General features: G+C 43.8%; 1 protein-coding gene across 1 annotated transcript in view; it reads left to right on the top strand.

Annotated features, from left to right (window-relative positions):
* The window catches only part of P4HTM (prolyl 4-hydroxylase, transmembrane), a 29,743-nt gene extending 21,444 nt beyond the window's left edge, over window positions 1-8,299 (top strand). Inside the window, exons 5-9 of the mRNA XM_060239391.1 lie at window positions 2,052-2,214; window positions 4,979-5,164; window positions 5,683-5,773; window positions 7,236-7,359; window positions 7,529-8,299. Of these exons, the coding sequence (XP_060095374.1) occupies window positions 2,052-2,214; window positions 4,979-5,164; window positions 5,683-5,773; window positions 7,236-7,359; window positions 7,529-7,746 (782 nt within the window). The 3' untranslated portion in view covers window positions 7,747-8,299. The remainder of the gene's footprint in view (window positions 1-2,051; window positions 2,215-4,978; window positions 5,165-5,682; window positions 5,774-7,235; window positions 7,360-7,528) is intronic.
* Window positions 8,300-13,947: the final 5,648 nt, after the last annotated feature.

Below are 13,947 nucleotides of genomic sequence, written 5' to 3'. Positions count from 1 at the left end.
TGAAACTTAATCCTGACAAAGTGGAGGTGCTACCAATGTGGGGAGGGTTTTTGACTCAAGAAATGGGACATCTCATGTTCTGGATGGATTTGCACTTCACCTAAAGGAGTAGGTTCATAGCTTGGGGGTGCTCCTGAACCCAGGCCTCCTGTTGGATAAACAGGTGGCAGCAATGGCCCAGGAGTACCTTTTACCAGTTTTGGCTGGTGAGCCAGCTATGGCGGAAAAGATCTTGCAGGTTTTCCTGTGAGAAAAGATCTTGCCATTGTGGTGCATGCCCTGGTAACATCTAGATTAGATTACTACAGTGCACTCAACATGGGGGCTGCCTTTGAAGTCTGGCTGGAAGCTATAGATATTAAAGGATATTGTCTACACAGATTACCTTTCATTTTGATCCTAACATTTTCAGATTCAGTCCCATGTCTTAAAGATACTTCACCCTTTCTTTGTACCATAATAAAACTTCAGAGAGCCAGTTTGGTGTAGTGGTTAAGTGTGCGGACTCTTATCTGGGAGAACCGGGTTTGATTCCCCACTCCTCGACTTGCATCTGCTGGAATGGCCTTGGGTCAGCCATAGCTCTGGCAGAGGTTGTCCTTGAAAGGGCAGCTGCTGTGAGAGTCCTTTCAGCCCCACCAACCTCACAGGGTGTCTGTTGTGGGGGAGGAAGATAAAGGAGATTGTGAAGCACTCTGAGATTCGGAGTGGAGAGCGGGATATAAATCCAATATCATCATCATCTTCTTGCCTGAAGATTTCACATTGTTTGGTTCAGGTATAAGATAGCAAGTTGACCTAATTCTAATATTTCTGCCAGAAGTTTTTTAATATCACCCAGAATTATATTATATGATTGTTCTAATAGAATAAAAACAGCAACAAAAAAGTCAGCCTTCTTGCACAACAATAAGTTCCAACCCTGGGCCTTCACAGCTACCATTCTCCTTCTTCAACTAAGCCTTCTTCTTAGTTGCTTCTTCTGCCAGAAGAAGGGTCCTGAAGGTGGACTAAAGCTTCACGCCTTGCTGAGCAGAGTGGTAGAATATAGGCCAGAGTGTTCCTTTGGGTGGAGTGTGAGATTTGGTATAATCTTAATAGAGTAATTAAATACAAATTATTCTTATGTTTGTTTGTTTGTTTTATTGGATTTATATCCCGCCCTCCCGGCTGAAGCAGGCTCAGGGCGGCTCGCAACAGTAAAAACATGTACAGATATTAAACATTAACTAATTAAAACCTTAAACAATATAACAATTAAAACACGTATGTAAAGCTAAGGGGGGAGGGATGATCTCTCAACTGAAGCATATGCAGATAATCTTTGGGGGGCCAATGAGTATACTGTACCCATGTACGAGTGTATACTATATGTATGCTCCGAACTTTTTAGAGCTTTAGCTTTTCTGCCCCATCTCCTAGCTAAACCTATCTGTCTTCCTTCAAGAACCTATCTAATGATGACATAGGTCACCTTTCCCATGCTCTCCTTCCCCATTTTATCCTAACAACCCTGGGAGATACACTGGCCCAGGGGCACCCAGTAGCTATTGGGGGATTTGAGCCTGGGTTTTCCAGATCCTAGTCTTCCACTCCAACCTACACTGGCTGTCTTGGCTGCATAAATCAGTTCCAAGGGGTAAATTCTCCTAACATCTGTCATAGCAACAACATAGGGAGTCTGGATACTCCCCCCCCCCCCCTGCAGTGAGTTCCTGGCTTCAGTATTTCACGGGAGTTTCCTTGTGTTTTTAACATTTTTAGCTCGTTGCTAAGGCATCCAGGTTTTTTTTAGCCAGAGATAGGTTTTCCCTTCTCAGGATTACACTTATGCATCTGTGTGATTGTGGTTAACATGTTAAAAGGGCTGGATATCTAGTAGGTGTTGGAACTGGCATACTTGTTTCCAATTTAGGCAGACCCTTAGGTACAGGAAGGCTAATGCATCTCTGATTTGGCATCTGTTGTTGCAGCACAGTTGCAAACAGCTGCATGCTGCCTAACATGCCCCTTATAAGCGGCCTGCATTTTTTCCTCCTGTCCTTCCCTAGGTGTGCTGAGTTTGGAGGAGTTTAAGCAGCTGAACATCCGGGACTTCCACAAGTATATGGGAAGCCAAAAAGTGAAAGTGAGTGACCTAGTGCGGAATAGTCAGCACACCTGGCTGTATCAAGGCGAGGGAGCACACCAGGTCATGCGCTCTATACAACAAAGGTAAGGTCTCTCCTGGGGGCAAAACATAGGGACTCTGTCACTTGTGGCTGTACTAGGATACTCACAGTCAGGGTTTTTTAAAATTTATTGCTGTACTTCCATTGACTTAAATTACTAATAATCTAGGCTATAGTTGAATGTTCAGTCAATTGGCAAGTAAATGTGCATATTACCCTTATGAGGAGACTGAAAGGGAAAAGGTGCAGACAGAAGGCCTTAACATAATGGCCTGAACTTCCTCCCTACCCCTTTTAAAACTTCCAGCTTGGTGAAGTGTGCTCATAATCTTGCACACTATATAGCAAGAGGTGTTAAACATGCAGCCTGGGGGCCGAATCAGGCCCCCAGAGGGCTTCTTTCAGGCCCCTGAGCAACTGGCTGTCATCTACTTACTTCTCCTTCTCTCTCGCTCCCTTCTGCATCACAGCTTGCTTTGCTAGGCTTGCTCAATCGTACAGGAGCTACAGAACCAAACCTCTGTTTTCTCCACTGACTGAGGCTCCTCCCCCTCCTAGTCCCCTGGGGAAGGAAGGAAAAAGGCAGTTTCCTTTGCCCAGTTCCCTGAATCCCATGGGAGAAATACAACAAAAGCACTTTTAAGACCAACGAGTGCTAATGTTTTAAGTATGTTTTATTTTTTTAAACCCTTTTTAAAAAAAAAACCCTTTAATTATGTTTGTCTGTGTCCTTTATAAAGTTTATATATCTGCCACCTAATCTTAAATAGGTACACACATGGCCTGGTCTGACATGGCCTGGCCTGAGCCCCAGCCCAACAACGTCTCATTTCTGTCAGATCCGGCCCTCATAACAAAGTTTGAGGGCCGGATCTGAGTTTGACACCCCTGCTGTATAATGATACCTTGGTTGATGTTAATCTTTTGGTCAGAGTAGCTATATGCAATCTCTGTATTCTGAGAAATAATGAATTTTAGCCATCAAAAAGGATGTTTCTATAACAGCAAGAATTCTACCTGGGACTGGACTGATTTTATGTGGTTTTCTTGCTACACACCTACTAGATAATGTTTTTACCTAGTGAATCGCTTAAATTAATTTCTAGTTTTTGCTAATGTAGTGATTTCCATGGGTTTCTTCTCAGCCATTTCAGGCACCCATTTGTCCCATTTGCCCCTAGGGAGACATTTGATCAACTACTGGATTTTATATTTTTAGACAGATGTTGCCTGATTGTTTTTTCATCTCAGAGGCTAATAACTTGTTACCCTCTCCACCCATGGTTACCTAATTTAATGTAATCTGCAGCATGTCCTGCTTGTGTGAGATACAGTGAGGCCTAAGATCATGGCCGGAAATATCCCCACCTAAATTATGTGAAATATTTATCCATGCCATTTCTCTCACATATTCAAAATGTTGTAAATAAAGTGAATTGATGAGAAATCCTGGGGAACTCAAAAGCACACTATTTTGGTTGGTTATGTAACACATTATATAGCTTTGGTTTTGAAAAGGGACATTTTACAAGTGTGCGATGATATGGGATGAAAAAACAAAAGCAAGCATTTGAAGAGAGATAATTGAATACCCAGCTTGCTGGGGGAAAAGTGTAAATGACTGGGGAAGGCAATGGCAAACCACCCCATAAAAAGTCTGCTGTGAAAATGTCGTGATGTGACCTCAATCCAGAATCGAAAATGACTGGTGCTTCCACAGGGGACTACCTTTACCTTTTTAATTTTTTTTAGTATATTGTGCCTCTGCATATTTTACTTATATCCTACCTTTATTCTGTCATGGAGCAACATTCCTGAAATTCCCAAGGGATCTCCCATCTAAGCACTGACCAGATTTGCTTAGCAAATATAAAACCAAGACTTGAATGGGGACATCATTTACCCTTTTGATGTTGGAGAAATCCATGAGTGCCTAACCTTGTTGGATCTGTGGGAACTTTTTATTATGGTAGGATAATGATGGGCAGTTACAAAATGTTGGAAACGTAAATCAAGCATTCTCCTAGAATAGGAGCAACTATTTCCAGATATGTAATTCCTTTTGGGGGTATACTGGCACATCTTTAGATCCAATAGAAGGGAGGAAAGACAAGACTGGCACTGTGGTTTGGAGAAGAAATGCAGTGGATGGAATAAGGAAGTAGATGCCAAGCAGATTCTGAGGTTCACTGACATAGGCTTTGTGGCATCTGTGGTTAGTCTTTAACTCAATATGTTTTGATCTCTTTAGTTTATATTAGGGGTGGGCAAACTTGCTTGATGTAAGAGCCACAATGTCAGATGTTTGAGAGCCACAAGACATGAACATCAGATGTTTGAGGGAAGGAAGGAAGGAAGGAAGGAAAGCAAATGGAGGGAGGTGGAAAGAAAGCAACTTTAACTTTAAATGCATTCTCCATGCTGCTGGCTGGTGTGGCTTGGAGAAGTGATTTAAAGAGACAAGTGCCTTCTCCAAGCTTGCTGAAAGGGCAGTGGGGGCTTCAGGAGCCACACAATATGTGTGAAGGAGCCACATGTGGCTCCCAAGCCATAGTTTGGCCTCCCCTGGTTTATATCTTTACTTGACCTTACCCCCTACCCTTAAAGTTGGGCTAGGGGGTGGGCATACAGTAGGCAAACAGTCAGGCTGGTGTGTGATGGTCCAAAAAAAGGAGACTTGGCTTTCTTAGAGATAATCTCTATTATATAATCTCCATATAATCTGTATTTATCTCTGTGGCATGGTTAGAAGAAGTGTGTGTGTGTGTGTTTATGATGTTGGGATGCCTCTGCTTCTTCTCCTTCAGGGTGATGCATTTAACCCGCCTGCCCCCAGAGATTGTGGAGCACAGTGAACCCTTGCAAGTGGTGCAGTACAGCCAGGGAGGACACTACCATGCCCACATGGACAGTGGACCAGTGTTCCCAGAAACTGCCTGCAGTCACACCAAACTGGTCACCAATGAAACTGCTCCATTTGAAACATCATGCCGGTGAGTCTGGCTTGTGAAGTAGTTGATTTTTCTGGGTTCTTGCATGGCTCCATGTTGTATGTTGGCAACAGGAATTCCAGAATGTCTTTAAAGAAATAAACCTCCATATGTAACTGCTTGTCTTGCTTGTGCATATGGTCATCAAAGGTCAGGATACCTTGGTTGCTTTCAGATTTGTGACTTGGCTTTCTCAGCTGATATTAGGAGTTACAGGAGAGAGCCCCCTTTGTCCCTCTGGAACGTGAAAAGAGCACCAACCAGACAGGGGAAAGAGAAATAACTTTCCCATTTCCATTAGCTATTAAATTGGCATTCCAAGTAGAGATGGTTGTGAAACTGGAACCTATATTTTCCCGCTCTAGACTCACCTGGAAACCTGTGTACTCAAGACTTTGAAGTGAGTAATGCCCTCAAATAAGCACTAAATAATGGATGTGACTGACTGTACAAAGGGGAGTGCTGAGTGATTTCAATGCTTCAGAAGCCTTACCTGCTGCAATGGCACCTGTCTTTTACAGCTATGTGACAGTGCTTTTCTACCTAAACAACGTGACTGGAGGAGGAGAGACTACCTTTCCTATTGCTGACAACAGGACCTATGAAGAGCTGGTATGTATTTTGCACACGGTGCTGCTTCTACAGAAATTGGAACAGGTCTTCCTTGCAGCTTCTTCCTTTTATGTTAAAGGTGAGAGCTAGAGAGGACAGTTTCCTATATTGTCAAAGATATGGCAACAGAGGAGTGTCAAAAACAAAAGAAAACCAGGAGATGCCAAGCGTGATAGGAGGAACCACAGGACAATTCCAGATGATCAGTTTGTGGCAAAATGGGATCCTACAGACACTTCTGCTTTATTAGAGGAATGTGTAATTTATCAAGTTGGCTCCACGTGACTAAACCAGTGCTTCCCAACCTGGGGGCTGAGGACCCGGGACGGGGGGAACACAGAGCTATTGCAAAGGGTCTGCAAATCCATATATGTGCTAAGCTTGGTCTTTTTGATGTTTCTGTCATGATGTATTTTCTCAGTCCACATATATTTATAGTAGAAATACTGTCACATGACAATTCTGTGAATTTTTTTGACATTAGAAAGAGGATGCATACTCAAAACGCTTGGGAACTACTGGTCTAGACCAGGGGTGTCAAATGTCCAGCCAGAACTGGTCTGCCCAGAGCTTTAATCATGCCTGCAAGGCTTGTTTCCACTCCCCTCCCACCTTGCCTGTCCTCACCCTTTGAAGGTCTGAGGCTGCCAAAGTTCCCTGCTTTTTCTGCCTTGCCTTTGCCAGCTGCAGCAGGAAGCAACCTACAATGTGTTTGTGCTGCAGTGTGTTTCAGTGGAGTGGAGCTCAGTTTAACTTCTTAGCATCCCTATGGCCAGCTGAAGCTCATGCTTCCTGGAGTTGTGTCCTTGCAAATAAAGCGATGCTTTGAGCCAGCTTTGTCTCTGCTAAATGGACCTGAGAACCCACAGCCAAAGGGGGATATTACACTGGAGAGCCCTTGCCAATCTGAGGACCTGGGGCAGAGGAAGAAGCTTGCAATGCCCAGCCATTTCGTGTTTTCCTGTGTTCAGAGCATTTATATTTTTAGTTTCTGCTGTGATCCTTGTGCTTTTTCTTGATGCTTTATTCTAAAAATTGCATTGCCAAATCCCACTATTCCCCCACCTTTCCATTTTAAACAAAATATTGCAAGAGTTTTAAACAAAATATTGCAAGAGTTCTAAGCACGTTTGTATTTTAAGTTAAAAAATAATATCTTTAATGGTGTTTGCCTGTGTCCTTTATAAAGTTTATATCTCCTCTACCTGGCATTACATTTTATGATACTCATGGCCCGGTCCCACAAAGTCCCATTTATGTCAGATCCAGCCCTCCTAACAAATGAGTTCAACACCCCTGGTCTAGACCATAATGAAGAGCTCCAAGCGTTCCACCATTCCCAGCATAAGTAGCATTTCTTTCTTTCTTTCTTTCTTTCTTTCTTTCTTTCTTTCTTTCTTTCTTTCTTTCTTTCTTTCTTTCTTTCTTTCTTTCTTTCTTTCTTTCTTTCTTTCTTTCTCAGTCTTTGATCCAGAATGATGTCGACCTTCGTGACACTCGTAAACACTGTGATAAAGGAAACCTTCGTGTAAAACCCCTGCAAGGCACTGCTGTCTTCTGGTACAATTATCTGTCTGATGGAGAAGGTAATATGTCACCCCATGGCAATAGGATGCCAAGTGTGTCCTAGATGTGTTTCACTTCCACTTGAATTCTGGTTAGCTGACCAGATATTAATAACTGAGGGGTGTATTGTAGAGAAACTGAGGCGGGGATTCTCTGTGCAGTGTTTCATGGGCTTTTATCTTTCTACAGGCTGGGTTGGAGACCTAGATGAATATTCCTTGCATGGAGGCTGCTTGGTCACTGAAGGAACTAAGTGGATTGCCAACAACTGGATCAATGTTGATCCCAACAAGCGACGACAGCTCCAGTTCCAACAGGAGATGGCTCACTACATAAACAGCGGGAATGAGGACCAAAACGAGTGGATGGTGGACAAATCCTACAGCGATGTACATGTCGAGCTGTAGTGCTTGGAGATGCCCTTCCTTGACTTGGAAGAAACATTTTTTTGCACTAGCCAGTTCTAGCCCTGTAATCTCTTCCCATTCCCTGTCCCCTCGCATCCCTGCAGGGTATACAAGTGGTGCTCCAGCCTTTCATTTCTGACTAGACTGGGAGAGGCAAGGACTGCCTTGATAGGTGTGTGGGGTCTGAAGGGTGAACCAGTACTCGGACAAGGGTGAAGGGAAATGGCAGCAGTTTGCTTTCTTGGGGACGATCGGCGTTTGCGTCTTTATTTCATGGTTGGCTTTACTGAATGAGGTTTTATGTCTCCTTATGGCATATACAAATCAGCTAGCCTTCAGGATTTTAACTTTTCTTCATCCTGGACCATTTGTCCCACTGGAATGTAGTCCTTTTTGTTCTCCTTTGTAGCTGCACCCTGGTACTTGCCACCTTCTTCTGCCATCACAAATCTCCCCTCAAATGAGCAAGCAAACATAGGTTGTGTGCCTCAAGAACTCGTTAGTAATCACAGAGCTTGATGGTACGAAAGTCCCACATTAGCAACTAAAATCCGCTGCCTTTTCTACATAGAGTGGAGCTCTAGTTCTACATGCTCAGGTCACCGTCTATGTTACATGGTGACAGATATCTCTGTGCTGTGGGAGATGCAGGGACAGAAGGTATTCAAGTCATACCAGGTGGTTTCCAATTTTCATTAGGGAGAACTTTTCTCAGGGTCGGACATAGTTATGAAGCCTTTTCTTGTTGTGTTAATTATCAGGGGGGGGAAGGGAAGTGTCCAAGAGTGCAATAACAGCTGGTGTGCTGTATTTTTTTGAGGTTTTCACTCCATTAACTTGAATTGTGTGTGTTGTTGAAAGGTTGGTCGAGAGCTGTGGTCCCTCTGCTCTGTTTGCTAGCCCTCCAAAGTAATCAGTGGTTGGCCACTGCATGAAACAGGATGCTGGACAAGGTGGACCACTGGTGCAGTCCAGCAAGGCCTCTCTTCTCTACTTGTTTATTTACTCCTTGCTCAGTCATGCTGTTCTCTGCAGAAAGAGAGATGTGCAGTTTGGTTGAAAATGAGTTCCTCCATCTCAAGTAACCAAAAGGAGCCTGTCCTGGTATCTGAACCTGACACACAAGCCAGGGTTAGTACCCTTCCTTTTGTGTCAGTGTTCTTAGCAATTGCCAGTAAGAAAGGGAGAGGAGAGCTGGAAAAGGTGACAGCGAAATGGAAATGTCAGTGAGAAATAGAGAAAATTCCTTTTGTTTTTTGTGTCACATTGTGTTCCGTCCCCCTGCACCCCGCCAGCCTCTGCCTCCCTGCGCCCCGCCTGTCATTTTTTTTCTCCTGAAGGGAAAAGTGGTCCAAATACATTTCTTACAATTATAAAATAACTCTTTATACAGGTGGAAGTCTGGAGGAAGGTTGGGTGAGTGTGTGAACATCTTCTGAAGCTCTGGCTGCTTCCATATCCTGAGAAGGGGTGCATAAAGCCATCCCCTTCTGCTGGTTCGGCTGGGTTTTAGAAGTTCCCTCGAGAGGAAGACCCTCCTCCTCCGTAGTTTGTGTCTCATTTTGGTCATTCTGAGAGTTCTGCCCTTCACTCTCATCTAATTGTGGGTTCATGGTAGTTCCTCTCCACTTATACTTGCTGATACATGCAGTAATCCAGCATTGCTCCATAGAAACACTGTGTTCCTCATGTCTGTTTCTTTCTTGGATTGACTTCTTCCTGATTTTGCTTCTTTAATTTTTTTATAACACTCCTTAGCGCTTGATTATAGATCAATTCCTTCTCCAACTTTTTTTGCGGGAGCCATTCTCAAAGGTAGGTCAGCTATGAGATATATAGCTTTCCAGCTTCTCCGCTGCTGAATTCTGTGTGCTGGAATAGTGCTTTGTGACATCATTGTGAGTCGCATGAGACTTCTAGCTAAGATAAAACAAGTCCATTCCTATTGCGAAAGCTGGGCTTATTAATAGCTTGCTTTTTAGGCAGAGAAAGGGGATTCCAGTTTTGTCCCCAAACCAATTTTATGGCATCTTTAAGGCAAAATGCAGAGTTTGGAGATAGCAATCACTAGAGGATTCTAGCAGTTTATATTTGAACACAGTAAAATGTGTTGTCTGTTAGGGAACTGCAGAGGAATCTAGTTAGTGTGTATTTTATCGTGTGTATTTATTATGACACCTGAGTCATCCATTTTTTACATGGTGGGTGTTGTCCTGCTGAACAAATGGAAGATTTCTTTCTGCTCTTTTCCACATGATATTACTTCCTGACACCTGGAAGCTTCTTAGAGGAAGCAGCATTATGTTGGCATTTTTTGCAATTGATGCTTGGAGTTCCTGCCAAGAGCAGCCATTGGGTCCACAGCTCTCCCAAAGGATATTAAATGGGGTTGTTATCTTCCCTTTGTGGAGGGACTGTTAAAGGAAGAAAGATGATGTTGGTGTGAAATGTTGATTGTTATTTATTGAGCCAGTTTGTTTTAACCATTGAACTCCCATTCCGAGGAATGAGCAGTGACCATGCGTCCCTGGTATTGGGGTTCTTGACTAATTGCCTTAGCAGTGGCCTGTACAGTTTGTGACTCACCAGAGCAAACACAGTCTGTCAGTGACATAGTGTGATCTGGCAAGTGCTCTTCCTGCAACACTACAGATGCATGTCCCTGACAGGGTTACCAACCTCCCGGCAGGGCCTGGAGGTCACCTGGGATTGCAACTAATTTGCTGACTACAGAGAACAGTGCTCCTGGATAAAATGGCAGTTTTGGAGAATAGACTGTGGAATTTTATCCTGCAGAGGGTCCACCCCCCCCCCCCATTCCCTTCCCCAGGATCCACCCCCACATCTCCAGGAATTCCCCACGCCAGAGTTGCAGCCCTATGTCCCTGCAGTTTTTGTAGTATTGAACAAGCCACAGCAACAAAGATGTATCAAGACCCTCAAAAATGGCATTCAGCTTGGTGAGCCATAAGTTGCACAGGCCTGCCTTAGTGTTAGCAATGTGCTTTCTAATAAGGGTCCAAGAAGTTTAGAAGGCTTCTTGCCACTGCACATCTCTTGCAGATGAGATCTCTAGCACCTTTTTTTAAAAATTGCCCATTTCTAAACAATTCCAGTGCTTAGGAATGCAGTCTTACTTCAGTCTTGCTTCTATTTTTTTAAATCTTTAGGGAAAACCTCCAGTACCCCCTCTTCTAATAAGATACTGTAGAAGTTAGTAGCCTGTTTCATGAATCTTTTTTGCTCTTTCAGATGTGCCCTTGATTCAGGAAAATGCTGTCACTTAAGTTTACTAGCCCATTTGAAGTCTGCTGAGAGCTGCTTAGTAACAGGGATCATTCAGCCTAAAGGTCATGCGTCCCATTTAGTACATCTCCAGTGCAAGGAGGTGGAACCCCCAGTAGAACCCCTGCTGGACTATTCATTCTGAAGTGGGCCCTTGTTGGATGTGTGCTTGTGTCCCTATCTGTCTGTTCTGGAGGAGGTGCTCCCCCTCCCCCACCACTTTCCTGTGGTAGTATATGAATCTACTAGCAAAGCCTAGTATCTCTAAGAATGTAGGATTTCTGTACGGTTTCCAGAAGTCATCGGTTGTAACTGTCTGTTCACTGGGAAATACAATGTCACTTTATTGATTAAGATCAATGATCCACAAAAACCTCTCATCCAGGAACTGGAGAGCACTCCAGGTAATTGCATGGCCAGTGGCTGCATGGTGTTTGGCTTCTGAGAATGCCTGGGATTTGCATTATACTGGAGAGGGCACAGCTGTGTGCTCTGTGAATCTTGCTCTTGACCTCCAAAGGCTTAATGTTTCTAATTCAAGCTTGACCCTCTTGCTGATTTGGGCTAATTTGAGTGACCTTTAAAAAAAAATCTAGAAAGGATTATGAAGTTTATTGAGGGATTCAATACAAGAGTGGTAACCAAATACTAAAGCAAAGCATAGACAAATAGAATGTTCCTTGTCCAAACTAACAGCATTAAGAAGAGCATGATGAAAAATCCACCAGAGCTACTCTAATTTGGAGCAGGAGTTACTTTTAAGCCAAAGGTGTAAATGTGGGAGAAATAAGGAATAGGACAGAGGTGCCCAGTCTTCCAGATGTGAGGCATAAATAGCAGAGGAGCTGCCCTGCCCTGACCAGCTGTGGCAGATACTGGGACTGGCTCCTTGCCCGGCTGTGGGTGCAGTGGACATGAGGAGAGGCCCCATGCCCAGCTGCTGTGACAGAGTACTCCAGAAGCCATTCTGGACCCAGGAGCTGCAGTAGAACACTCTGGTTCTGGCCATGACACATGAAGACACCAGGAGCTGCCCTGGGCTCAGAGACACTGTTGCTGTTGCTGCCTGGCTAAAGGTGGGTGGTGGGGCTTGGAACAGCTTTTTTTTTTGGGGGGGGGGGATTAGCTTTTTTTGGAGGGGTCTCTACTGCACTGAGCCTTAAGGGATTACCCCTAAGGAGCCCTCTGCAAGTATTGCAGGTCCCCCACTTGTTCTGTCTAATTCTGAATATGGTCCCAGATGTGCATCATTAAATTTGCAAATTAGGGCCATGTGTAGACAAGATCTCTCTCTGGCACAACCCCCAGCTATGCAGAAAAATATGAAGCCTCTTTGGAAAGGTGAGGGAGATTTAAAATCCTTTTTAAAAGGTGAGATCTCAACGATGGAATCTTTTCTGCCATCTTTGCTAGGCAGTTTCCAAGATCCTTTAGAAGAGGAGGGGAACACTGGGGGGAAAGGCAGCAGCAAGGGGAAGCTGCAGCTGAGCACTGGAGCAGTATTTGTTTGGAATGGGAGAGAGCCTGAGTAGCCACAGGGCCTCTCAGGGCCCAAATACTGCCAGCAAACAGTAGCCCTCACTAGTCATGATGGGGGAAGGCTCGGCAGAAATGATGTCCAAATGCCCCATCTGAAGTTTTGTGAGCAAAAATTCTACTTTGTGAGCTTACTGGCACTAAAACTATGAGCTACTGCATAAATTAGTTTGCTCTGGGGCTATATTTCCTGAGCTAAGAAAAAAATTATGAGCCAGAGATTAAAAAACTGTGAGCTAGCTCATACTAACTCTGCTTAGAGGGAACATTGTCTCTGCTCTCTATTATGGTCACTGGATCCCAGAAATATTTTAGGCTGATTTGATGTTTCTGGTTGCATGTAAAGGTAACTGGCCAGAGTTGGATTTTGTTTTTTGTTTTTTTCTCTTCTGTCTTTTTTAAATGTTGTCTACACTTCCATGTGAGCTGTACAGTCAAGCTCTTTTACCTAATGCAAACAAATCTGCACCATCCCCTTCCAGCATCTTCTCCTGGAGCCAAGGTTTCTCGCAATCCTTTTGTTTCATACTCTTTTACGGTATTCTGCATTATGACCGGTTCAGTTTTTGCCTCCAGGATCCTCTTTTATTTGTTCCTCCTCATGGAGGCTTGATGGAAGGTGGCATAGAGCTCATCCATGTTGCCGGCTGCTGCAAGAGCAAGAGCAGGCGGCTGTCTTGGCCATACTGTTTCCTGGGCAGCTCTTGTGATATCATGGGGCAAAGATGAAAGACCATGCAGAGCACTTGAATACAGATTGAAATGTCCTCTGTCTGGTTTGTGGAATCTTTGAGGAGGGATTCACTTCATACAAGAGCCAGGCAGGGAAGGCCAAAGAAGGAGCAGGAAGGGGCAAGGCCATGCTGGAGGATTTTGTATTTCTATGTGTTCCCTAAACTTGTGTAACTCCCAAATATTTATTTTTCTTATTTAATATTTATTTAATTTATTGTGTCCCATGCACAGATGTCAGGCTGTCTGTCCTGCAAATAAAAATTTGAAACCCATCTGTTCTCCGCTGGATTTCTTTGACTTGCCTGTTCCTTCTAGCATGAGACCTATGGTTTCTCACTCTTACTGGGAGTATCATCTGTTGCTGTTCTCTACAAACAAAAAAATAAAATCAGTGCTTGATTGTTGCAGCAGAGTATTGCCAGCTGCAAGAAATGTTAAACTGCAAGTAACACACACACACACACACCATGCACACACGCAAATCTCATTTTCTTGGGGGGGTTTCTTTAGAAGCATAAGTGATAAAAAAAATAGGTGAGATTTGAGTCATTTTGTTTGATGTCTAGTGTTATTCCTAACCCACTGAAAGGGCAAAAGCGTGACTGAATTGCATGTAATCCCCCCACCCCCAGTATGTACATTTGA

This window comes from Heteronotia binoei, chromosome 5 (assembly GCF_032191835.1).
Source record: "Heteronotia binoei isolate CCM8104 ecotype False Entrance Well chromosome 5, APGP_CSIRO_Hbin_v1, whole genome shotgun sequence".
In the NCBI taxonomy this organism is placed as follows: Eukaryota; Metazoa; Chordata; class Lepidosauria; order Squamata; family Gekkonidae; genus Heteronotia; species Heteronotia binoei.
Note: the sequence above shows the minus strand (reverse complement) of the source record. Positions and strands in the feature narration are given on the sequence as shown.